Source organism: Psittacula echo (assembly GCF_963264785.1).
Source record: "Psittacula echo genome assembly, chromosome: 5".
Classification (NCBI taxonomy): Eukaryota; Metazoa; Chordata; class Aves; order Psittaciformes; family Psittacidae; genus Psittacula; species Psittacula echo.
In genome coordinates, this window is record NC_137739.1 from 22,823,937 (window position 1) to 22,850,684 (window position 26,748).

Genomic DNA, 26,748 nt, shown 5'->3' on the forward strand with positions numbered 1-26,748 from the left:
GTGGAAGATGCCCAAAGAGAGATTGCAGAAAGAGTTAAGTAGATGAGCAAAGTTTGAAGAGAGGGATCTTTTGTTCCTTCTGCTGCCTTTGTTAGACCCAGCATTTTCCTTCTGGACTCAAGAGTTTCTGCAGCAACCCGGTGTCAGTTGTTCTCAGTCCTCTGTAGTGCAGCCATTACTTGAAGTCCTTTTGAGTCTCCTTTTGAGAAATACTCCCATAGTAATACTTTCACAGAGGTTGTGGATTTTCTTTGTATCACTGGTATTCTCCTATTTTGTGTTACAGTAATGTGGGCTTTGCTTGCAATGAACCAAAATTTAAATTCCTTCACCTCTGAGACTTTTAATCCTCTCTCTTTGCTTTGGGGGAAGAAGGAGGACTGTTGTCCAGTGCTCTCAGTGAGGCAGCTGGAGATAGAGGGTAGCCCGTAAGGTTAATTTTCAGGTAGATTGATTGCTGTTTTGACATTCTTGCTTTCTTTTCACACATCTTTTTGTTCCTTTCCCTTTCATGCTTGGAAATTATTAGATATGCAAGAACAAAACTCCTCAAAGTTATGCTCCAAAAGCCTATTATAAAGAGGCTGCAAACAGAACAGCGTGAGCACACGTCAATACCTGAGTGTTTCCCAGGTGGCTCTAGCGCTCTGTGGTGTGATAACAAGACGTGGGAGGATTTTTCTTGGCTTTTATCTTCCATATATTGATGCTCCTGACTTTTTAAAATTCATTTTGTCAAGTGGCACTGCAGCAGAAGCAACAGCGATGTGGGAACGAGGTAGTTCAAGGCTTTTGCTGTGGTATATCGAGTCTTTTGCCTCCAGGCCATCATTTCTAATTCAGCCCAAGTTGGCAGCAGTCAGCAATCACTACCAACTGACAGCTGTTTGGTGGCCAACACACAGTGATTTAGCTAGTAGTTCTTACCAGGCAGATGTCTGTAGTATAGCAAGTGTGAGTGTAGCTGGCATGTGTTTCATTTTCAGAGACTGGAAAATGTGGGTGTACCTCAACTGCAGCTATTTCTGTTTAGGAAGGTTAAAAAGGACACCTGAATTTAGGCAACAAAGACCTCTGCATGTGCACAATGATCCCTCCACTGTGGAGGTTAACCCTCCTATTCTGGGGTTAAATCCTGTTGTTATGGTACTCACCCCTTGTAGCACCTCCATTATATCTCCATAAGCACCAGGTGATGGAAGGAAGAAGAGAGACTGTAGCTTGGTCTCTGTAGATGACTGTGCAGAGGGATGTGGGAGGAGACCACACTGTGTGGTGACCAGCCCTACTGGTTGAGGGAGTTCTTCAGCTGTGTTGTCAGTTAATACCTTACTCGAGTGCGAGCAATGAATAACAAGGAAAACGTAATAGAGGGGGAAAAATGAGTCTGATTCATTTTTCTTTGTGTGGACATATGGAACACTAGAATTAATCTTTTGAAAACCATGAATTACTTCATGTAAAATCTGTGCTACTAAGCAGAAAATCTGTCCTGCTGAGAAAAGAAATCAAGAGAATTCTTCAGTGTAATATCTGGTTTTGTGGGGAAAGAGGGGGGAAGATTTTACAGTTTACAGTATCACTGAGTTTTGGGATATTTAAACAGGCCAATCAATGATGGGTTTGATTCACTATTGTGAAAACAGTTTTGAATTTTGGAATTGCAACAGCAGTAGAGATCCTCAAGCAAACAGAGATATGGAGTCAAGTTTCTACTGCTCCGTAGTCATCTTTTTGTTCCATTGGAATGATGTAAAGCAGCTTAAAATGGACTGTCCCTGATCTCACTTGTGCCGCAGGAGTTCCTGAGTTGCAGGGAAAGAGCATTGTCCTAGCACTTGAGTGAGTCTGGGGGACTGGGACACTCACCCATCAACTCAGCAGTTGAATCTGCTGCATTGCTGTGGCAGACATTGCCATGTCCTATCTGTCCCTCACTGCAGCTGCCACCTGCTGTGCAGAGGCACTGTGCCTTCATGCTTTAGGTTACCAATAAGGCAGGTAGGATTGTCAGTGCTGCACACCTGTGATGCTATTTTATGTGTTTGAAAACTCTGCATCAGTTTTTGTCTTGTAACATTGCCACAGAAAAAAACCCAAATGTATGCGTTAATTTTTCAGCATTAAAAAAATAAAGGATTTCATGAAGAACAGCAGAAGGAACCCATTGCTATCACACAGGAATTTTAGGTCTATTTTAAGGAATACTTCTGTACTAAACTTGTCTCCTTCTTTATTCATGGAAACCTGGAATGGTTTGGACTGGAAGAGACCTTAAAGCTCATCTAGTTCCAAGCCCCTGCCATGTGGAGGGACACCTTCCACTAGACCAGGTTGCTCCAAGCCCTAGCCAATCATAGAATCATAGAATAGTTAGGGTTGGAAAGGACCTTAAGATCATCTAGTTCCGACCTTAAGATCATCTATTTCCAACCCCTCTGCCATGGGCCGGGATGCCTCACGCTAGACCATGTCGCCCAAGGCTCTGTCCAGCCTGGCCTTGAACACTGCCAGAAATGGGGCATTCACCACTTCTCTGGGCAACCTGTTCCAGTGCCTCACCACCCTCACAGTAAAGAGCTTCTTCCTTATATCTAACCTGAGCTTCCCATTTGTAAGTTTTAATCCATTACCCGTTGTCCTGTCACGGCAGTTCCTGATGAAGAGTCCCTCTCCAGCATCCTTGTAGGCCCAGTGCTGGAGTTAAACCAAATTGCCCTTGGATTTGTAAATGGAATTTGTTTTCTCTTATTCTAATATTGTGTCATGTTGTTATGTTTTCCTAAGCCTGACTGTAACTTACCTCGGTGGTTCTTCCCTACAGATATCGATGAGTGTGCTGCCAAGATGCATTATTGTCATGCCAACACCGTGTGTGTTAACTTGCCTGGATCCTATCGTTGTGACTGTGCCACGGGATATGTCCGTGTGGATGATTTCTCCTGTACAGGTGAGCTCTTGAGCATACAGCAATAACACCATTACACTGTGTTGTGTGTATCCCTTGCCTTTGCATTGGTCCCTGTGCCGTATCAAATGTCACATACAAGCTGGCTCTGTACTGGTGTACAATTTAGGCACAAGTGAGGCAGGTAGATCTGCTATGAGGTACCTTTCCTGTGTATGACCCTTTTTGGATGGTGGCTCAAGAAGCCCTGTGGTGCACACACTGAGGGTTTTTGTAGGTCAGGACATGATCTCTTCATGTCTGGAGCACCTCCCATATGGAGACAGGCTGAGAAATTTGGGGATGTTCAGCCTCGAGAAGAGAAGCCGCGTGGAGACCTCATAGCAGCTTCCAGTGTCTGAAGGGAGCCTACAAGGATGCTGGGGAGAGACTCTTCATCAGGGACTGTAGTGATAAGGTGATGGGTTCAAACTTAAACAGGGAAAGTTCAGGTTAGAAGTGCTTCCCTGTGAGGGTGGTGAGGCACTGGCACAGGTTGCCCAGAGAAGCTGGGGCTGCCCCATCCCTAGCAGTGTTCAGGGCCTGCTTGGACAGGGCTTGGAGCAACCTGGTCTAGTGGAAGGTATCCCTGCCCGTGGCAGGGGGTTAGAACTGGATGAGCTTTAAGGTCCCTTCCAACACAAACCAGGCTGGGATTCTGTGATTTTCTGTCCCATGGCTGGCTGGTGTGTGAGGTACAAAGGCTGAGATGAGATCATACATGTAGGGAGAAGAAATTTTATTACCTGAGGTTTGAAACTAGTCAGTGGATTGAAACATGAGAAATTATCTGGGAGGAGAAGCTTTCTGGACAGAGCTGAAACAAGTTTGTAAACGTAAAACTGAAAATGTATAAAGTCCTCCAAACCATTTGTTATTAAGTAGTTTGGAAATGGTTGTTTTTAATGCTGAGAAGTAATGTCTGCAGGACTGACACATATTATTTAGAAAAGAGAACAAGTGTGAAAGTATTAGACAGTAAATCCAGTGATTCTTTTTAATACCTGTCAGCAAAATGAGCTCTAAAACTCCTTAAGTGGGAAATAGATTGGTGTAATTCCTGACAGAGGTTTTTAAGGGACCTTCTCTGCGATCTCTGGGCAGAATGTGAGTAGCTGCTGAAACACTGGGCCCAGCTGTACATCACTGGATAACATCTGTCAATCCCAGAGCTCCAGAAAGGCTGATCTCGGGCTTATTTTGATGGTGCACCTGTGTGGCAAAGAAGGAAAATATCAGGCAGATGTATTGAAATGGAAATAAGTCAGCTTGACATGAAATCACGTTTAGAATTGGGTTGTGTGAGCTATTTTCTCAAGTGGAAAGATGCAACAGGAGTATTCAATAGGAGAATGATTTCCAGCCTGGAATAATTATGTTGTCATGCACGTTATCCTTAGGGAAGGTCATGAGAAATGTTGACTTTGATGATGACAGCATGTCTTGTAGCTAAGATTATGGAGTTCATAAAAACTGTAGGAAAGTCCTGCCCACCTCTTGAGAGAGGTTGATAGTAAATAGTTGTCAGGAAACTGGGTTTTGTTTTGCCCAGAGAGTCATTATGTCTGTACAATCTATGTCTTTTGAGTAAAAATCTTTGGATTTTTTTCTTGATCTTTTACAGTCTGCCCTGCAGAAAAGTTTCAGACCTTAAATTTTGTTCTCAGTGTTTGTGCTGCATGAGGTAGCGGCCTTCACAGTGATGGGAAAGTGGTTTTGATAATCTGACACTTGCTTTCCATGTACACGCTCCCCATTTCCTAATGTTCCTTTTCCTCCAGCAAGGCACTATCATTAGGCATGCAAGTGGTTCAGATAGCTGGTATTTGGGATGTATTGAACAAGTGTGAAGTAGTAAGACAAGCTGCCTGACAGGAATGGGTGAGCATTCATTTAAAGTGCGTGCACAAAAAAACCCAGAACTTAGATAAAATCAAAATAATAGAATGAGAGAGAGAGCTATTTCTTGCAGGTTCATTATCTTGCTGAAATGACTTATTTTTTTGACATCCCTGTTAAAAAGCACAGTAAGTAATATAGCTCAGGAGAAACTTGGTTCATTGCCTGTTGCATCCAGAAATAGTTGTATGTTACAGTAATAAATGTATTTAAAATAAGTATTGTGCAATAGAAGCACTAATCCTGGTTTTGTATTTTGCATTATTTTTACACAGAAATTTCCTTTAATGAATCTTAAAAAAATAAATAACAGTAATAAAAGGATCAGGCAGCAAACACTTAACTAGTTCCACCTCATGCTGGCACCAATGTGTATATATATATATATATATATATATATATCGCACAGGCGATAGAGATTGTAGCTGTTACTCAGGATTTAAATTTATTCCTCTTTATTCAAACCAGACAAAGGAGAAATAATCTTGTTATTGAACCATAGATTTGGAGACAAGTCTGGGAGCCTGAGGTGGGCTGAGTCCTCATTACAACTGCATTTTCTGTAAGTGGGGTCAGGCTCTGATGGGTTCAAGATACAGGTTAACCAGTTTCAAATGTAGGTGTTGGAGACACGTGCACAGCATTGCATGTATTCTGTTCACAGCTGGCCTGAAAGCAGAGTTATACCATAGAGGTTCGTGTTTTGCGAAGTCTGGGTCTGATTCAAGGTACGAAGTCATCATCTGCAGTTGAGCCAATCCTGTGTGGTGCCGGGCACGCATGTGCTAGGTGGGCTTGGCACTGCCCTGTGCTCCAGCAGCCTTCAAAGGCAGGAAGCTCTGACATGTAGAAGCTGTTAAGTCCAAAACAGTTTTTAAGCCAAGTGAAGTTTATCAATTGGATATCAAGGGGTTTTATCTTTCTGAAGAGAAGTGTGGTGAATATTGCAATACCAGGTCAGTTTGAATTGGGCACAATCAAATTAATTTGGATACTGCTGAATTTTTTAATCTGTAGCTTCCAGTTGTTTCCTTGGGACCCTGCATCTTTCTTAAATAAAGTTCGTTTGCACTGTTTTGGTGTGGCTGAAACTTTTTCCCCAAAATAACTTTTTAATAATATTTCCCATTTCTGATGATGAGAACTGCGGAGTAGAAATTTACCATGGTCACTAAGAAGCTGCTCTGCTGGAAGCTGTGCCGTTGCATAGAAAGTACAGTCACAGAGTGACTATAATAATACTCTGGATGAAGTCTACAATGATACTGAATTCTGAACTATGGTTTAAAATGAAGTAGTGGCTATTTGAATAAATATTCCATGTTCAGTCTCACACAAGCAAAAGCCCTGCTATGTTGAGGTTTATCCTGGAGTATTTTGTGGCAGGTTACTCAGTAATAACTTTAACCTGCTTTCACCAGGAAAGGTCCATTAGCGTTGTTGAGCTCACCCATTCCCAGAGCTTTGAGCTCTGCATGTTAATGAAGTTGTTGAGTGAAAGACAGTTTTATTAAGGAAAGTTCCTCCGGAATGGGAGGCTTCTTTCAGTCTCTTCTGTGATGCCGTGATGAACCTGTGATGCTGACAGGTTGTTTCTGTGTTCTCAGGTAAATCACAGTCTTGTCACTTCTGAGAATGGCAGCAAGATTTTCTGCTCCAGATGTTCTCATTTACTGGAGGCTACTGATTTAAAGCATGTATTGACTGCCACAGGTTTTTACCCTGCTTATTGTTGAAAAATAAGTTCTCTTGGGTTGCTTTCTTCTAGCATACCAGTTTGGGAGTTTGCTTCAAAAGTGCATTATTTAGTTTCTTGCTTTTTGAAACATGATAAATTACATGTTCTCATAATTTTATTTTTGATGGGCTGCATCTGTTCTCTGGTTTGATTTGGAAAATACATGTACATGATTTTCTGTAGTTGGAAACTGCAGTATGTCATTTCTAGGCCCCACTGCCGTTCAATCAAGTGAACAAATGCTTTTTCAGCTGAATAGGCTACAAATTATCTGTAATAAATACGTCTCACGCTGATATGAGGAGGAAAGAGTGTAGGTGGTTCTCATCTCATTTTCCATAGCACTGGAATTGTTTATGAAGATGGTAATGATGGTCACAGTCAAAATTCCTGACCTGTAACACCTGTGATAACCATTAAAAGACTATCCCTCACTTGCAATGGTTTCCTTGGGGATACAGTGGGGCTCTGAAAGCTTCCCAAAATCCTGCACTCATTCAAAGACTAAGTTGTCTTATTTTGTGTAGTCACTACTGGGCTTGAATGCTCTATATTTGGGGTTTATTTATCTTATTTCCTACAAAGATTCAGTAATGTTGAGCTAAAGACCTTTGCAAAGGAGAATGACGAGATTTTTTTGTTCTCTATTTGCACGTATTGCCCTTCTCAAAATGAAGGAACTTCCTCTGGACTTGAGGGTGACTCGGCCCATTTTATCCTTGGAGCATCTTTTCAAGAAATAGGATGGAAAGTTATGTGGCCAGCCAACATTCTGGCAAAACGTGGTATGACCTCCATGAAACATCCTCCTCTTGGTGCACCAAGATATTCTGACAGATGGTTTTCCTCCATGAAAGGAATCCATGTCCAGATTTTACTGTGGAGTTGTGCAGTTCCGCATGATGTTTGAATACCGGACTGTGCTTTAACCGTTTGTATGATGATGTTCACAGAACTTCTTTTACCTTTGGATTCTCCGAGCAACAAGTCAATCAAATAAAAAAAGCAAGCCCTTATCTACTGCAGAATCAGAAAGTATTATCAAAATACATCATAGATATATTTTATGTCTGTGGAAAAGTTGTAATATATTTTTTAGAAGAAGTCTTAGAATTTACGTGTTAGTCTCTAGTTTAGATGCTAATTTGATTTACAGTCGGGTAGAGAAGACGAAGTAAGAAAACCAAATGATTTTGACAGGTCATCCTATAAGCTCCTTCACATCTCTCTTCAGTTGTTCCTCGAGCAGCATTCAGTTTTGAACCAAACACACCTTTCAGAACAAGCCCTTCTGAAGCGTGTTATTGGAAATGTGGTGCCTAAAGCATAGAAAAACAGAGTTCTTAGAAATCTCAATTTCAAGGGGAAGAAACAGCAGCCCCCTCTCCTGATCTTCTCTTCTTTCCCTCTCCTGTCTGTGACAGGCAGCTCGACCGCAGAAATGTCCTGCTCTGGTTAGAACAAATGTTCCAAGTCTTTGCTTTCACTAAAAATGATGCCTTTAGAATTTGTGGCTGGAGTTTACCTGTCAGTTCAAGGTGGTGTAGTTGACCCATAATAATACTAATAATGCAGCAAGATTCACAGTAGTGAAGTGTCAATTTCAAAGGGCAGGTTGCTGCCTCTCTTCCAGAACCACTGCATGTGGTTGAAAAAGAGGCAGCCAATTTTTAATATAGTCACTCTTTGAAAGACAGTCCTATTTCTGCAATCTAATCTATACACCCTCTTTTCCTCCTTTCCTTTTCCATGAACCAATTTAGCATTCAGAAAAACAACATTAATATTTCTAGTGTGGCACCTGAACTTTGGAAGAGCTGTGCAAATTATTGGCTGTTCAGAGAGGTCAGTAAACAGATGTTAGTGCTGTTCAAATGACGGCCTGGAATTGATGAATTGATAGGCGTGACTGCTAGCTGGAAACACCAGTCTGGGGCAGTGAACAGTAAGGTAGGTGTGTGGTGGATTAGTTTTCAGGTATGTTCTAGGAAAGAGCTTGTTCTGCTCTCAGTGAGTATCATTAGTGAATATCTTACCTGGCACTACATAATCTTTTGTAGAATCTTAGAATGGTTTGGGTTGAAAGGGACCTTAAAGATCATCTGTCCCTACCTGCCTTTGTCCGAAGCCCCTTTCCAGGTTTCGAGTAGCTCCTTTAGATACTGGAAGCTGCTCTTAGGTCTCCGCTTAAGGAGCCTTCTCTTCTCCAGGCTGAACAAGCCCAGCTCTCTCAGCCTGTCTCCAGAGCAGAGCTGCTCCAGCCCTTGCAGCATCTCCATGGCCTCCTCTGGACTCGCTCCAACAGCTCCATGTCCCTCTTGTGTTGTTACCCCAGAGCTGGACGCAGGACTGCAGGGGGAGTCTCCCCAGAGTGCAGTAGAGGGGCAGAATCCCGCCTCTTAACCTGCTGCTTATGCTCTGGGATGTAGCCCAGCACATGGAGGTTTCTGGGCTCAAGCACACACTGCCAGGTCATGGGAAGCTTTTCATCACCCAAAACCCCAAGTCCTTCTCCTTAGGGCTGCCCTCAGTCCATTCTCCACCCAGCTTGTGTTTGTGCTTGGGTTTGCCCTGATCCAGGTACAGGACCTTGCACTTGGTCTTGTTGAACTCTGTGAGGTTTGTACAGTTCCAGCTCTTGAGCCTGTGAAGGTCCCTCTGGATGCCATCCCTTCCCTCCACGTGTCACCACACCACACAGTTTGGTGTCATCAGCAAACTTTTCTTTTAAAGAAACATGAAAATATTAATTGGGTTGGGGTCATGTTTATGTCACCTTTTATAGACGATGTAGCAGATGCTCAGTGCAATAGGTGTAACTTGGGATAAGGAACTTGGGCAGTCCTGGACCCTCCTCATCTTACTTGGCACTAATATATTGATACTCACTGCTCTGAAGCATTCACTGCTTCCAAGTCCACTCTGTCCTTCTACTAGCTGCACTGGGTGCTTGTCTTCTCACTGTAGAGTATCTTCAGCACAATACTCTTGCTTTTCCAAATGCATTTAAAAATTGGCCTTAAGTCAACCTGAATGGATGACATGAGGCACAAAATACTCTTATCCTGGTCTCTCGTTTCCTGAGATCCTTATGTGTCAAGTGCTAAAAGGCAGGACAGGACTTAGCTCCTTGAGTAGCACTCAGTAGCACTCTCTTGTTTAACTGCAGTCAATAGCATCTCTGTTGCTATGACTGTCAGGGGAATTGTTGTTTAGTTTGAGTTGCCTTGAAATGCTGAAACATTGGTTTCAAGTCCCTCGTTAGGCTGTTGGCCAGGTTCGGCAGGAGGTAATCTGTGCAGCAGAGGCTATTGCTGCATCAGAGAGCATTTCTTTGCTCTGCTGGACGAGTCAACAGAAGACTAGGAGAGTAGTCAGTCAATCCAGCAAAATTAAACCAGAGTGATTCCACATCAGATGACTGATACTCACATGGGTCTTGACTCATACTCCATTAACTCAGCAGAAAGCTTTCAATAACTCATTTGGCTTTAGATAAGTCCTATGGAGAGATAACTAGTGCACTCTTGCCATAGGAAAGCTCTGTTTATAACAACACTGTAAGGGGGTTTCTTTTGTATTGTCAGAGAATATTGTGCTGTACTAACATGGATAAGCTTCTCAAGGCATCTCTGGAAGGCTGATAAGTATTTAATTGCTGTTTTGGAAAAGGAGAAGCCAAGCCATGGAGAAGTGGTCTTGCCCCAAATCATCCTGAGACAGTGGCAGCATTGCAGAGTCTAGTAAACAGTTGGAAAAATCAAATGTGGACACACCCCAGACTGATCCCAACAGGGATTCAGTGAACTGGGAGGTTTATTTTCACAGGTATCGATATTTTCACAAGGAACAACAGCAGTCCATTGCAGTGGAGTGTGCACTGAGTAACCACCCGATCTACATGTCATAGATCATCTTCTTCCTCTTTCCAGGCAGTCTTGTAACATCTTTTGTTACTTTGGAGTTGAATGATTCCCCAGTTCTCTAATTTTAAATGCCATGTCACATTCTTTTGTTCTGACCTCACCTTCATTTACTGGGTTTAACTGCAATGTTTTTTTACATTCCTTCCTTTAAAAAAATGCCATTAGAAACCTGCAGATGATTTGCCTCTAATTGCTTTCTACCTAAGGAAGAAATGGGCTAAAAATGTAATATTTACAGTGATTTAAATTCCTCACTGGTAAATAGTTTAATTAAACATCTTTATGCTTTCCTGTGCTCTGGACATGGAAGTGTTGCTAATTTGTCCAGAGCAGTTGGTAATCCTTTCAAGTCCTTTTGACACATTGATTTTCTGTAGCTTTATTAATACTAAAATTAATTAAACACCTGACTGTAAATCATGCTGATAGTTGTATTTCTTGACTCAGGCATAATTAGCAGTTTTACATGATTTCTTAGCTGCAGCCTTTTGTGCTGCTGTATATGTTATCACAAAAATGTAGCATTGAAAATAGATTTGCATAAGCATGAACATGCTTCTGCATAAACTTAATCACTAAGCTCATGCTTAAAAATAATAATATTGATTTAATACTCACTCAAGAGCCATGAGTGAAGCTGTCTATCTAAAGAACAAGCAAGGGCAAGTCTTCCCCTGTCACTCGTCACCATTTGTCCTGAGCTCTCTTAGGGCAGGATTTCTCCCTGATACAACTAAATCCATTTCTATGGCCCAGGAATTCTTGATTCCTACATTTAGCAAACAGCCCATGAGGTGAGAGACGGGATGGAGCCACCACACCAAGTTCTTAGTGGGAACATGCTATTTTGCAAACATGCAGCAACTGCAGGATTGATGGTGGCAGTGGCTGGAAGCAAAAAGCTCTTGTGTTTTAGTCATCTGCTTCCACAGGCAGTGTTAATGCCTTAAAGAGTGTAACTAGCATTTGGAAAGAGTTTGCTCAATCAAGTTCTCATCTTTTTGGAGCTCTAACACCCAGGGCATGTCATCATCTTTGTCCAAACGAGCAAAAAATTCTCCAATGTTGTATTCTGTTTCTGGAAACTATTTGTAACAAACTCTTTGTTCTTCAGACATGGAATTGAACTCCCCTACTAAATCATGGAAGTAAGTGGATCACAGAGAAGGGCATCGGGCTCACACTCCTCCTCAAGGCAGGATACATGGACCCTGAAACATCCTTTGTCTTAACTGTTCCTAAAAATACCAAATTGATTTCAGTGATGGAAATTCCTTAATCCCCTTTTTGCCCATCTCCTCCCCACCTGCACTTGCTCATCCGGTCAGAAAGTTTTGCGTCATTGCTATCTTAAATCTCTCTTGCCACAGTTTCTGCCTGTCCTCTCTTGTCATTTTAACAGTGAACATAGAGAATGCTTTGACCTTTCTGTTTGCAGTCCTTTTTAGTATTTAAAATAGCTTTTCATGAATATGCTTTATTCTTTAAATCTGTAACCTAAAAGCCTGGTTTTAGGTTTATGGCTGAACAGTTCAAAAACATTCAAAGGGGATTTTCTTCATAATTTCATGTTTTCCCATCAGAAAATTCTGTCCCTCAAACTTCTGGTGACTGTCCTGGATTCAGCTGTACCAGTTATTTTGCTCCTTTCTAGTAGCTGGTGCAGTGCTGTGTTTTCGACTTCAGTCTGAGAACAGTGCTGATAATACACCGATGTTTTTAGTTGTTGCTAAGTAATGTTTACCCTGATTAAGGACTTTTCAGTCTTGTGCTTTGCCAGGGAGGAGGGGCACAAGAAGCTGGAAGGAAGCAGAGACAGGACACTTGCCCCAAACTAGCCAAAGGCATATTCTATACCACAGCACGTCATGCCTAGTATACAAATGGGGAGAATTACCCAGAAGGCGCAGATCACTGCTCGGATCTGGCTGGGTATCAGTCGACGTATGCTGAGCAGTTGTATTGTGCATCATTTGTGTTTATTGTTTTCTTTTCCTTTCCCCCTTTTAGTTTTATATGCTTTCCCCTTGTTATTTCTCTTATCATTATTATTATTGGTGGTAGCAGCAGTGGTTTAGTTTTATACCTTAACTACTGGACTGTTATCTCAACCCGTGGGAGTTCCATTCTTTTGATTCTCCTCCCCATCCCTCTGGGGGTGGAAGGTAGGGAAGAAGGCAGGGGGAGTGAGTGAGTGGCTGTGTGATTCTGGGCTTAAACCACGATAGTGTCTCACAGAGGTTTTTTTGGCCTTATGCTCCAAGATTGCTGTTGTGTGTCAAAGAAGATGCTCTAAAGAACGATCTGAGGTAAGAATGCAGTGTGCATGGGGTTGGCAAGTCAGGCAGACGTGGTCTAAACCTCCCCTATTGATTCTGAGTGCTGGGTTGTGTTCATGTCTGCTGCCAGAGCCGGTAAGCCAGGCACAACACTGACCACGCTGGATAAGAATTGTCTAGTTGCCCTGCTATATCCCCTTTTTCTGCCCAAACATACTGTGCAGCTAGACAAAGAAGGAATATCAGATGGGTGACTGATGGCCAGATAGAGACTCTGTATGGTGTTTGATCTTGGGGCTTGAATGGATCATGTGGCTTGTCTGACTTCAGAATTAATGAGCACATTAGCACATTACTGTTGGAAAATACTAGGAAGAAAGTCTTCTCCGATGTGCATGGGTCTATCTTGCAGTGTGTAGTATCTGGAGTCTGGTGTGACCAAAAGCTGCATAGTGTGTGGCACATACAAAGAAGAAACCTGGACGTGTTCCTGTGTAACCTGCTCTGGGTGTCTCTGCCTTGGCAGGGGGTTGGACTAGATGATCTCCAGAGGTCTCTTCCAACACTAATGCTTCTGTGGTTCTGTGGAATCCCATACAGAGGAAGAGGAGCCCATTCACACTGGAGCATGAGAGTGCCAAATTCCTAACACTTCATGTATGGTCTGGTGAGAATGATCAGGGATGCCATCACTGGACCTCTAGCTTTTGGTGTATGAACATGGATTTGACAAGTGTGTAACTGGGGGACTTCCTCCTGGCAGGTGGTGTAGTGTGGTGCAAGAGACCAGTTTGCCAAGGAACACTGGACATGTCTGTGTAGAAACATGCAGCACTTTTGCTGCTCTGCTGTTGTAGCTGTATTTGCTGCTCGGGCTTAAGATTTCCAAAGTAAGGCTTTTCTTTCTGAAACAAAGGAGTTATGTAAAGCTTCTTCAGCTCAACAGGAAATTTGCCATAGAGTTCACTGTGTTTGTCTGATGGGCTTTTCTGGCACTGAGAAATACATGTGACAAAGGCTTTTCCAGGTCTTGTTTTTCCTTTTCTAATCTAAATGTGCATTTTCAGAGACAAGAAGCTAATATATTAATACTGCTCACTTTGCTATAATCTCATTTTTATACTTGTGCTGCATATTTCATAGATATGTGCATATGGATTGGGAAAAAGCTGATATTTTATTAACAGCTATTGATCTTTGAATGTCTATTATTGTGTACAAGTGATCAAAGAACTACCTGCTGAGCAATCTTAGCTGCTGAGAAGACCTCAGGCCCCTGGTTTAATGATGGGCACTGGTTATTTGTTTGAAGTGGCTTGGGTTTGTGTAAGCCCTGTGTTGATGTGCATTTGAAATTGTCCAACTCCTGCTGTGCTGGTTCCGCAACTTCCCAGTTAACATAAAAAGTGCTTTGTTCAGCAGAACATGTGTGCTGGTGATGGGAGATGGGGCAGAGTTTCAATTGCTCTGAAGTTGGGCAGTGTGGTTTGTCCTTCTGGGTAGTCTCTTTCTGGCTACGGTGGACATTTATCCTCGACGAACAAGAATATTGAGTTATATATGGGTAATATTTGCAGGTAGACAAGGCCCGTAGTGATATGGTTTAGTGGTGGACTTGGCAGTCCTGGAATGAAGGTTGGACTTGATCTTAAAGATCTTTTCCAACCTGGTTGATTCTACGTGACTAAATGCAGGTATGTCTGATACCTGAGCTGTCCTAAATCTATTTCTGGATTTCTGAAATCAGTGAATAACCATAAGTGGTAGTGTTGCTTTCTGAAATGTTTGTGAAACGGTTTTAAAGGGGTAGACGAGGTGCCTCTGGCAGCAGACTTTCTTAGTCCTTAAGCAATACCCTTTGGGAGTAGTGCAGGGAGGGGGAGAAAGAGAGGTGCTTTGATCTGTCACTTTTTAGTTAATATTTTCATGCTTTCTACTATAGGCTTTTTGTCTCCCAGTGTGAAACTTGCTGTTTAGTTATATGGTTGCATGTAATAATTGTTCAAACTGGAGATTTTTCTGACTGTCTCAGAAATAACTCTTCCTCTTCATTGTCAGAGGAGTGGGCCAGAGTGAGGCAGATGAATGGCCCAGTCTTGCTAAGTGTACTCGCATTAGAATAGTCCATTGTGATTTTTATATGCTTAGATATTCTTTTTCTTCTCAGAGTTTACAAATAAAGTTCATAATTGGAAAATACAGTTCATGCTTCTGAACTGAGATAATCGGGTGTTGGGGGAAGGTTTCCTCTTATGACAGATGATAATGGAAGGGGCCAGAACAGCGGGCTGCCAAGCAAAGGATGAGGATGGCCACAGAGAGACAGCTTTATTTTACCTATAAGGGTAAAATGTTTCTTCCCTATTTATTTATGGTGAAAAAAAGTTTCCGTGTTTTCAGGATTTGGTTTAGTGTGCTTTGTGCTTCTCATAATGGACGGTCCTATTTCACAGTGTTTAGCGTGTCTAAGCTTTCATAATGCTAAACTATCTACCAACATTTGTCCTTCAGGATAGTTTTTGACTTGTTTATTTGTTGCTGGTTTTTTAATTTTGGAACAGAACAAATGTTGAAAGTGGTATTCTGTGGAATATCTGACAGGACAAATCCTTCTTTAAACAGTAAATTAAGAATGTGTATATTTAGGCACAAATGCAGTCCACAGAGGAGCAAAGGAGCCCTCTGATTGTTGGATATTTGCTTTAAGACAGATTACTTGGTATCCAATTCTGAACTGCAGCCTATTTTAATTAGGCCATAAATGTGGTTTGCAATAAAGCAAAGACATTCCAAATGTAATCACATTCAACCACAACACAAAAAGCTGTTGTCTTTTTTGCATATGCTGGTAGGATCTGCTTAGTACAAAGCTAAATAAATGCTCTGTCTTTTTACTTCACTTTTTACATGTTTTGAAGTGTCCCACAAACTTAAAGATGCAGTATGCAAAATCATCAATTATAAGTGATTTATCATAGAGTCATAGACCATAGACTAGTTTGGGTTGGAAGGGACCTTTAAAGCTCATCCAGTTCCAAACCGTGCCATGGGCAGGGACACCTTCCGCTAGACCAGGTTGCTTCAAGCCCCGTCCAACCTGGCCTTGAACACTGCCAGGGACGGGGCAGCCCCAGCTTCTCTGGGCAACCTGTGCCAGTGCCTCAGCACCCTCATAGTAAATTTTTGAGTAGAAAAAGTAAGTTTCTGTCTTGCCTGCCTTTGTAGTGTCTGGGTGCACTTCAGAACAGAATGGGGAAAAGCAGGAAGACAGACTCATCTAATCTTGCCTTGCTGTGGTAAATCCTGCTGTGTAGGTCCTTTCTCCCCTTTCCCTCATTGCATCATCAGTACTCTTTGACCTCTGGGAAAAAGAGTTTACACATGCTTGTAGGGTTTGTCACATCTTCAATGCAGGGAACTTCACACTTCTGAGACTGTCATGAAATACCAGAGAAAATCACATTTATGATGTGAGGTTGGACCGGGCTATGTGTTTGAGGAACATGGCACTGTGTTCTGGGTGTCAGTCAGATCAATATCTTTCATTACCACCATGGGCTCATCCTGCTTTGGGGTTCAGTCTTAGGTATTCCTTTCTTTCTAGGAATAAGGGTAGCTACATGTATTAAATGCATATTCAGACCCTGTTTCTCTGCTAAAATCATGTACTACAATCTTCTGATTGATTCAGTCCACACTTGGGAAATGGGTTTATTGTGCTCCTCATCAGAGATTCCAAGATTTAAAATCCACAGTCCAAGTGACTCCTCTGCCCAGATCTGGGCTCCCTAACGAGTGCAAGCTCAGGTAAGATGTATGTGGCATCTGATGTTGCAGGTTCCTTCACATTTGGCTGCTGTTAGAGTTGACCTACTGACTGGGATTATTAAAACAAGTAAGTTACATATGAAAATTGAAAATAAAAAAAGGTTAAATAAAATTCCCAGCTGATGTGCAATGTGTGACAGTAGCAGAAATGGCAGATCTTAAAGAAGTGTTTGCTTGGGGCACTAGGCCGAGTGAAATGTAGAAACACGCATGCTGTCTGTCATGGCTGATGCTTCCAGAAGAAAAAGAAAGGATTGTTTATAAGGGCAGCAAAGCAGCCTTGTTCCACCTGGGTTGCTAAAACTGATGACAAGGTTGGAGTGATTGAGTACCCACAGCAGAGCATTATTGGTGGTACTTCTAAAGGTAGCAAGAGGCTTCTTTATTGCACAGGAGCTGAATTAAAACTGGAAAGACTTAATCCAAGTTATTAATGGAATTCAAAATGTAACTTTTTTAAAAGGAACTTTGGAAACAAAGAGCTGTAATGAAATGAGAGAGTTTAACAGCCCTTTATTACTCTCATCTGTAATATATTCAGGCCTCTGTCAAGGATGCAGCCTTTTGCATGTATTTTACTGATAAATAGACATATGAGCAGTTTTGACTTGGAACAAACTCAGGTATGAAAATCAGTAGGGATAAGATTTGAATTATTTTGCTTACATGTGGCTTGCTATAGAAAAGTTCTGTGACTGAACACTCAGTCAGGCAAAAGTCAACCTGAGGTTGCTCTAAGTCCAGTTACCTACAAATGCCCCAAATCCAGAGGCTGGATTTGCAGTTGCAGAAATCAGACTGTACGCGCTTGTTTAGGTCTGCTGTCAAACTGGATTCTGAAGTCTTCTTGGTTGCTGCTGCTTTTGATTTGTTGCTCTGAGAATGTTGATTTATTACAAATCATCTGTGCCATTAGACTGCCTGTCAGGATCTATAAATTGTGCCGGGACCAAGAGCAGTTATTACTCTGTGTGGGTTTTGGTTTTGCACTGCAGAAAAGAGGCTGATTATGTCACTGACAAAATGAATTCATGCTTCTTTTGAAATATGAAGCCCTTACATGATATTTTTTACTTAAGTCTGCAAAGATGATTTTCTTACATTATTTCAATGGGATAACTGCCTTTGTAGTACACATTTCTGTTCCAGTTGAGGGCTTAGTGTTCTTTACACAGTTCGCTTGAGATGTTGAGTTTAAAACAGATTAGCAAACTACAAAAACCTTATAGATGCTAATGCTGCATTAAGGTCAGGTGCTTACTGTGCTTGGTGTATGCGTACAGTCAGACAGCACTTGAAGGACATGAACAGATCAGTTTTGTACCCTGTGCTGGAGAGATTGTCCCAGGCATACAGGTTTTCTAGTTGCAGGTGGTTTGAGGATAAGCCACTACCAAAATGAAAAGCTGTTGTTGTTTTATTAGCGTGGTGGAACTACTTAACAGTTCACCATTTGTATCCCAAACAGGTACAGGTGATGTCTAAATGTGCCTGAGAGAAAGTCAGGACAAGACTTAAGGACTACTCAAGTTACTGGAAAGATTTTGCAAGGTGCTGGGGTTCTGGTTGCTCCTGGAAACCCCATGTAGGCGTGTGTTGGCTTCCCAGGCAAAAGCAAAACTTGTCAAGCTGGAGCTGAGCAGCAAAGTATTCAGGTTTTGCCATAGGTGGTTGTTCCTGCCCTTTATGAAACATTAACGTGGGCAGTGGGTTGCCAGCAAACCTCTGGAAGGGCTCCATACCAGATAAGTTTTAGGCTCTGATGAACTTTCAGTCTCTCCTTTCTGTGTGCTATATGGGAATAGAAATTAAGCAAGTTCAGGTGGTGTTTGAGGGCACTGATTCTGTACAGCTAGACTTCGGGCTGTTATTATTTTAGTCGTTTAATATCTCAGGCTTCTTCTTTCTCTAAATGGATTTAAGAGTTTAAGCTGTTTTCTGAACAGAGGTTGCTTATAAAAAGAAAAGCCACATTACTTATGATGTTAAAAACCAAACTGAAGAAAGCTAATTGCTGCATGGAGGACTTTTTCCACTAATTTCTTTAATGAATCTTGCTGTGTTTCTCCTTGTTGACAGCTCTACAACCACAGTAATTCTGTGCAGAGAATGCTCTTCTGACCTCATCTTTTCTGTCCTCTGAAAAAAGCACTTTGGGTAATCATCTAAAATAGTTTTTTTAATATTATTCCATTAAGCCTTAAGACTCTAAAGCTGGACCCCCTTTGGTAAGCTCTGAAGTGTACTCAGGGGGTGGTTCTTTCCTTATTTCTATTCATTATTAGTATTATTAATTCCTAGTATTAGATGTAAGCAATGGTGCTCTGAAGATCCTGTGACAGTTTTTCACTCTCTGATCTTTCCCAGTTCAATATGATGTCACCTTTTAGAAACAAACATGTAAAGATAAGATATGGTAAGTACCATAGGTAGAATAAACCCAAACTACTGTCTTGGCACAGGATAGCTTGGAAATTGTCTGGAAGTACTGAGTAAGCTCAGGCATAGGCAAACTTACATTGCTTCTTAAAGCCCTTGTGTAAGCTGCAGAAGAGGAGCATTGCAGAGACTAAAACTAAAAGTCCTCTCCTCTGTTAATGAAAGATTTAATGATTTCTGTCCAGTTGCTTGCTTGGCCTAAGTGAAAGATGATATTTTTTCATTGAATTTTTGTTTATTGAGTATGTTGAATCTTTACAGAGTGTGACTGAACACGTTAGAGCCTTTTCTAATGCAAAGCAATTGGAAAATTCCTTTTACTCAGTGCCTTCTGATAAAGAAAAATGCAAATCTAATCTCTGAAGTGCATGCTGTCCTTTTGCCTTCAGTGATGTTTCATAGGTAAACACATTGCCTACACTTTCTATGTTAGCTAAGCAGGAAGAAGAGCATGGAGAGCACGTTCAGTCACTTCTTGTGCCACCTGCTTGAAGGACTTTGTGTGGTCCTGTACTCCTGTGTGAACTGGCTCAGCTAGCCTCAGATGAAGGCAAGAAGGCCAACTTCCCACTCCTAAACTGAGTTTAAACTTCATCTTCTGTCAGCTGAACTCATAGAATCACAAAATGGTTTGGGTTGGAGGGGACCTCAAAGCTCATCCAGTTCCAGCCCACTGCCATGGGCAGGGACACCTTCCACTAGACCAGGTTGCTTCAAGCCCCATGCAGCCTGGCCTTGAACACTGGACTGTGAAGAACAACTGAAGTGGAATAAGCTGGAAGGCCCAGTGTTGTCTACAATAATCTTGGATACCCTGTCACCCGAGATCTCTTCAGACAGCATCTAAAATCCATGGATGTCTTTCTTTCAGATAAAATTAATTGCCTTTTTATTAAAACCTGGCATCTTGGCCTGTAGGTGACCTACTGTTTATTCTCTGTCAGCAAAGCTGGTTGATTCGGACCAAACGTAGGCTTCTGTGCAAGTATAATATATCATAGAAGGAATCTCTTTCCTTGGTTTTATCTAATGACCATTTTGTGCCTTGAACTGTAAGGATCAATAGTTTCATAATTAAATCCTAGCTCGAAAAACTATTCATGCTCTTCCTGTGCATTAAGAAGCTACTATTTTTGGTATTATTGGACTTAAACTCAATACCACCCAAAGTCTCTTATCAGTTAGACGTATTCTGTAAAATGACTATTTCTGTCTCTACACCCTGATTTTCCCCCCTTTAACTTCAACAAGCTAGAGAGTAATATTGAGTAAGAGATTTTGCTGCGTTGTCCCTCATTTTACATACCTTTGTCGTAGCTGATACTCATTTTCTCATAAGTACTGAGAAATCATAATCTTTTAAATATTTTTATTCATTTCTAAAGAAAACAGATGGGATCTCCCAAGGAAGAAAGTTAAGTAGATGCATGAATATGAGAGTGGTCTTGGAAAAATAGTAATTCATGCTCCACAAAGATGAGGGTAATTGCTGCTGTTTAAATTCTTCACATGCTATTTGTTGGTATAATTCAGTCAGCCACAATACATTATTTTCCATGTCCTTACATTTTAAGCTCTAATATAAAAATGTGATTATGTATGAGATGATACGAGTAAAACTGTGTCTGGAAAGGCAGTCAGGTTATTATGGAATATCTGATCTAATTAGTTTAGTTGAACTCGATGTGGCTTAAACCAGTCTGTTAGAAGCAACTTTAGAATCTTAGAATGTTTTTTGTTGGAAAGGACCTTAAACCTCATCCAGTTCCAAGCCCCTGCCACTGGCAGGGACACCTTCCACTAGACCAGGTTGCTCCAAGCCCCATCCAGCCTGGCCTTGAACACTGCCAGGGATGGGGCAGCCACAGCTTCTCTGGGCAACCTGTGCCAGGGCCTCACCACCCTCACAGGGAAGAACTTCTTTCTCATGTCTACTCTATATCTACCCCTGATTGAAGAGAATAACAGCCAGAGAGTACTTAACAATAAGAATATTAATGGTAGTCCTAGGATATTTCCATTTGGATCCTTCAAGATCCTTTAAAACAACTGCCTTGGATGCCTTGGTATTTTTGTGTATCAGTTGCCTTCGTTTTACAATGAAGCACAGATTACACACAAAGTCCTATTTCAGGGACTTTTTGCTCCTGTAAACTTACCTTTTTTTTAATTTACTGCCTGTAAGTGTTTAAATGAAACCACTTAAACTGCACATAACTGCAGTAGGAGGACAGGAACGTTGAGCCTTACTACAGTATCAATGTCAGACATTGTATAATGATGACATTTACATTTTTTCTATAGTTTCTTGACATCTGTGAATTAGTGAAGACAATGTGCCTGATTCTCTTCTGCTTTGTGGATGCTCTCTCATCTTTCTCTTATAATAACTGGGAAAAATATGCAAACTTTCCAAGAATTCCGGTTGTTCTTGTAGAGCCCCATTCTTGCACTTTTTATTCTTTTCAGTCAGCACATGACACGTTACTTGTGTTTTCTTTGCAGAGAATGCTGTTAAATATTCTGTTCTAGTTCATCTCGATTCATTTTTGGTCAAGTTTATTCTTTCTGAGCATCTGCTACTTTTTGTTAATAGTGAGTTGCATTTGTTATTCATTAGCTCATTTTTTTTTCAGAGACTCTAAAGCTATTTGCATGCTATTGTATGACATTCCATGGCTTTGTCCTCCTATATCTTTTCTCACTGGCAAATGAAATAGTTCATATCTTGTTCCCATGCTACTGCCTCTTTCTTTGTACAGCTGATAGAAACTGAGTTAAGAGGGATCCTCCTGCGTACATGTAGTTCAGGACCACCCCATTTTCTTTTTTTTTTTTTTTCCTTTAATGCTGTTTATCATATTTTAATCCTGTTCTGTTTCTATGGGTGGCCCAGTGGTTAGCTTACCAGCACTAAACAGAGATGTGGTGATCCCTTCCAGTCTACACAGAAAATGACAAAAGCCTGTCCCAGGATGAGATGGTAATCCTGCTGCTGCTGTAGCTAATGATCCTCTTTTGATAGCTCTATTATTATTATACAGTCTAGCTTTATTATTATTATGCAATTTACGTTGTGCCTTCTCAAGCAAGAACTGGCACTCAGCATCACAGAATAACAAATGTTGCTTTCTGAAAGGGTTTTTGCAAAACTTACAACACCAAGTCACAGGCTGTAATAGTGCAAATTATTTCAATGAGAATAAGCCTAAAATACAAATCTTCCCCATGAATTGTTCAGAACAAAAATGGGAAATAGGATCATGAGCCCAAAATTGTCACTGTTCTTTATGTTAGAAACAAAAGATAGAAATTATTTTGGGTCTGGAGCTACCCATTAGTTCATGCAGCCCAACTGTACCACTTCTTCGTAGGTTCTTGGGCCAGTGAGGTGTCAGAGAAACACTGAAGTTAGAGAACATGTCGTGTACCTGACTCTTCGTTACAGGATGGCACAGGCTTGTTTTAAGCCATCATTTGTCCATGTTAAACATACTAATTTTTTGAGACACATTTCCCCTTTATTGTGCTAGTTGTTTTAGTGGGTTCACGGGTTGTGTTAGTGAAAAGGACAGGAGAGATCTCCCGATGCTGATTTTCTTCTTATATTCCTTTATTGTGACTCCTCCAGCAAGGATCTGCTGAGTTGTGTCAGCCTGTTTCTGAAGGCCCACAGTTCTTGGCAGGAGTTAGAACTTCACAGCAGGCTGTGTTGTCATTCAGGTCTCTCGTAGGGGTGACTGCTGAACCTTTCCTCCTACTTGGCCTGGCTGCTTTGTGTAAGCGCTTTAGAAATACAGCACTTGAGCCAGTGTTGCTCTGGTCACTGGCAGGGGATACATCATTCATCTTTCCCAGTGTGAATACTTTTTAGGATGCTAAACACACATCAGTTAGAAAAGCTCTTTCTGGTTGAAAAAGATTCCTTTCCTCTCATTGCAGCAGAGTTGAAAGAATCAATACTGTCTGTGTGTAATTTTTCAGCTATCAGATTATTCCTGGTTGACCTTATCTTGCCTCTTGTTAAATGTTTGAAAAACATCTTTATCCTCTTAATGCTCCAAACTGCATGTGAACCCAATGAGTTGTGCCCCAGAAGGTGACTTTACTGGGTGTAGTGGCATGACGTACCTCATTGAAATGCAGTCTGTGGTTCCAGACAAGCGTTTTGTTACACTGGTTTGTTTCATGTGTCTTCATCATTCAGTCACCTGGGATGCAGGGTCAAATCAGGATAAAAAGAAATCCTTTTTTTCTCCTTCTGAATTCAGGTGTTAATATTTAACTATTCAAATTTCTATTAGTTTTTAACACCTTAATTCTCTGATCTCTTTCTGTGGTGTCAGAGTGCTTGTGACTGTTTCGCATGAGGCTCCTGCTTCTCTTGGTGTAAGATGTAGGCTGGATGGAGGGCGCCTTGCTGACATCTGAGCTATGTATACAGGAGCTTGGGACATTAGGTTTTCTCCAGGGAATTTATCCCTGTGGTCCTGCAGGCGCTGTCTGTGTATTCAGGCTTTCTGAGGAGTACTTATAATCCAAAGCTCCACAGTCTTCTGTGGGAAAAATTCACTTGACTAGTAGTGATCTAGTGCTGATTTCAGCCCTTGTGCAGTAGAGCTCTGGATGCTTTGGAACAGCAAATACCTCTTTGCTGCAGCAGTATTTGCTGTTGTAGATAGTTTCTAGAGCAGGAATATTATTTGATGGGTAAAGCATGTCTTCATTTAAATAATAAAAGCAGCTGATCTTTGTATTTCTTGAAATACAAATTTCTTGTGAAGCTGATGTCTGAGTATGTGCCTCCTGCCACCTTCCTCCAAATGATTTTACGGTGATTGCCCATCTGATGCATAACCTGTGACAGTGAGTTTACATCTATCGCTTTCCCAATGGGCTTTTGTCAGGCTGTTTCAGCCATTGCTTGTCTCATTCAGTGATAACCAGCAACCCTTTTCAGATTGTCTCTTGCTTTGCCAGCTTTTGTGCATACGAGCTATGCCTGAAATGTCAATGGTGTTCCAGTGTGTCATAATGTTTATCTGGCACCTAACAGGGATAAATGTCAGGTTTCACTTAGATTCCCACCTTTTTGTTTCCAGTATTCAAAATCTGTTCTCTTTCCTGTTCTTGTCTGTTGGTAAACAATCTGGTCTGTTGGTAAACAAATATATATATTGGTAAACAATTATATCAAATGAGTTTTGCATTGACATAACACCTTTATAACCATTTCTTTACAGAAGAGATGGCAGAAGTGCTTTAGTCACCAAGTCATGTAGTCTATTAATGGGGAGAGGGGTGGAGTTGAGATTGTTCCAGGTGTTCTTACTCCTGGATCATGCTTTTTCCTCTGGACATGTTCTGCAGAAAGATCTGTGCTCTGTTTAGCTAACAGTATCATTGCTTCCTTTTCTGAGCTGGAGTGCTCTGTTTAATCCTGCTTTTCTTCCCTGGAATATGTGCTGGAATTAGATTTTAAGCAGTACAATAGCACGAGGTAAGCATAGCTACACATGCTCTGTGGAGATTGTTTCACGTGAACAAGAAACTTGTTGTTTCCAAGTTCACCATTGCTTGATGCTCATATCTCATTTTCTCTCTCATTTGACTTCTGTCTCACTTTTTCTGGTGAAACGTTCTAATCTTCCTCCTGAAGCTTATGCTTCCTTCATGATTTGTGGTCATTTAACCCCACTTTCTCTGTTGCACTGGGTGCATATATATGGATCTGTCTTGTTAGTATGAGGCACTTGAGCTAAGCACAGAATTCATGTTGCCTTCTTCTGTGAGCTTATTCTTGCAGACATTCCTCACACGTGGTGTTTTGCTTCCCTTCTGATTATGTCCTGCTTTGCCAAAGGCTTAATGCAGCATCCTGGTACTCACAGCAGAGAGGTTTTGGGTAGCAATTTGTGAGTCAGTCCCTGGTTAACACTGCTGAAGGAGCCAGAAAAGGAATGTGGCTTCAGCCCCTAGGGCTGAGGGCTGGTGTATTCCTGCAGTGTTTTTCATGGTGGGTGGTGATTTTGGGTACTTCAAGTTACTGGCTCAGGCCTCCCTAAAATTATGTTTGAAGGTTTTTTTTGGCTTTTTTGTTTGTTTGTTTTGTTTTTTAAGAAAAGACACCTTTCATCCTCAGTTTTCTTGGTTAATCGTCTATGTAAATCCCAGTTTTTCTTGGATAGCAGTACATGCTGCTTGTCATCATTTTCCTGTGACTGTCTGTGACTTCTTTAATGTATTTGAAGCAGAGAAGAATTCCCTGTTTGAGTGAACATCACCCGACCATGCATTTTCTTGGTCTCATGGATGGTGTGCGTATTTATCTAGATAATTTTTATTAACTTAAATGATGAACAGCCAAGAAAATTGTGGTGTTATTCTTCGGTAAGTCAGTTGTGAAAGCCTGAGCCATGCACAGCGTACTGATGCTGTTTGATCTGTCTTTGGGCTCAGCAGTGGAATCTTCAGGCTGTGTAGTGTTTTGCTGATACATGAAGGTATAGCTGCAGCCCAAGGAACTCAGGTTATGATCTTGCCAGATCTCATATGACAAATACAGTCTATTGTGATCACTGTTATGGTAGAGTATCTCCAGGGAAAAGCAGAGGTGCCTTAGGAAATGATAATGCACTAGTTGCCATTTCTGCTCTCAACTAAAAATCGATTCAGTGTGTTGAGAGTAAATATAATGCTGAAGTTGCACTCTTGAAGGAGTGAAACAATTTGATCACTTCCTTCCATGTACAAATCTCTAGGTGTTTTTGTGAGGCTAAAAGAGTAAACTGGGGGCTAATACACAGGAGTGACATAAAGAATTACAATCACTTCTTGGTCCTTTTTTCCTTTTATTTTTCAAGTGTCCCAGTTAAACACATCAGCAGAAGGAAGGTTTTCAGCACTCAGAGAGCAAACAGTTTAGTATTCCTGCCTTAGAAGCCAGTTTTTAGACATCCATTTTTAAAAACCTCTGTAGTTTCTCGCTACTCGTGTGGTGAGGGACGGAAGCACTAGTTCCCTCCGAACTAGGGCTGAGACATAGAGCATTCATGGAATGCGGGTCATCAACGATTTATTGCGCAGTTAGAATTCCTTATATTTGCCACCCAAGCACCTCCCCAGAGTCAGCTGGTTCCTGTCCCTCCTAGCAGCTTCCCGTCCGTGCACCAATCCCTATATTTCCCCTGCCTCAAGACTAGAAAACTCAGGGTTTTAACAGCTATTCCAGATAACAACTTATAACTCTAATTAACCAAGTAAGAAAGGTTTGTGCCACTAAGTATTCAAACATGGTGCGTATTACATAATCAAACAAGAAGGAAACAAACATCCCAATACTAATAAACACAGAGCGTCAGCCTAAAGGGACCTATACGCAGGTGTTTCCGGCCTGAGTGATGTCGTATTCAACAGCCGGCTACAAAGTTCGTAAGGCACGTCGTGACTGGATCCGTGAGTGAAGTCATCTGGACACACAAGGGCCATGGATGTCATTTCACACCTCTTTCCATCACTCTCTCCCAGATACAGCCGAGCGCCAATCACCACCTGTAAAACATAGCTCAAATACACACTTACAGACACAACTACAAATACGGTAATAACCATTTTGCCGGTACCCAGCGTAGCCCAGTCTCCCCCTCCACACAGGCACAGCCCCGCCCGTGAGCACGTAGGGCAAATGGACCT

At 41.5% G+C, this 26,748-nt stretch overlaps 1 protein-coding gene across 1 annotated transcript in view; it reads left to right on the plus strand.

Annotated features, from left to right (window-relative positions):
* The window catches only part of NELL1 (neural EGFL like 1), a gene marked incomplete at both ends in the record, with an annotated part of 311,518 nt that overhangs the window by 157,001 nt on the left and 127,769 nt on the right, over window positions 1–26,748 (plus strand). Inside the window, one exon of the mRNA XM_080619121.1 lies at window positions 2,825–2,950. Coding sequence (XP_080475247.1) covers window positions 2,825–2,950 — 126 coding nt within the window. The remainder of the gene's footprint in view (window positions 1–2,824; window positions 2,951–26,748) is intronic.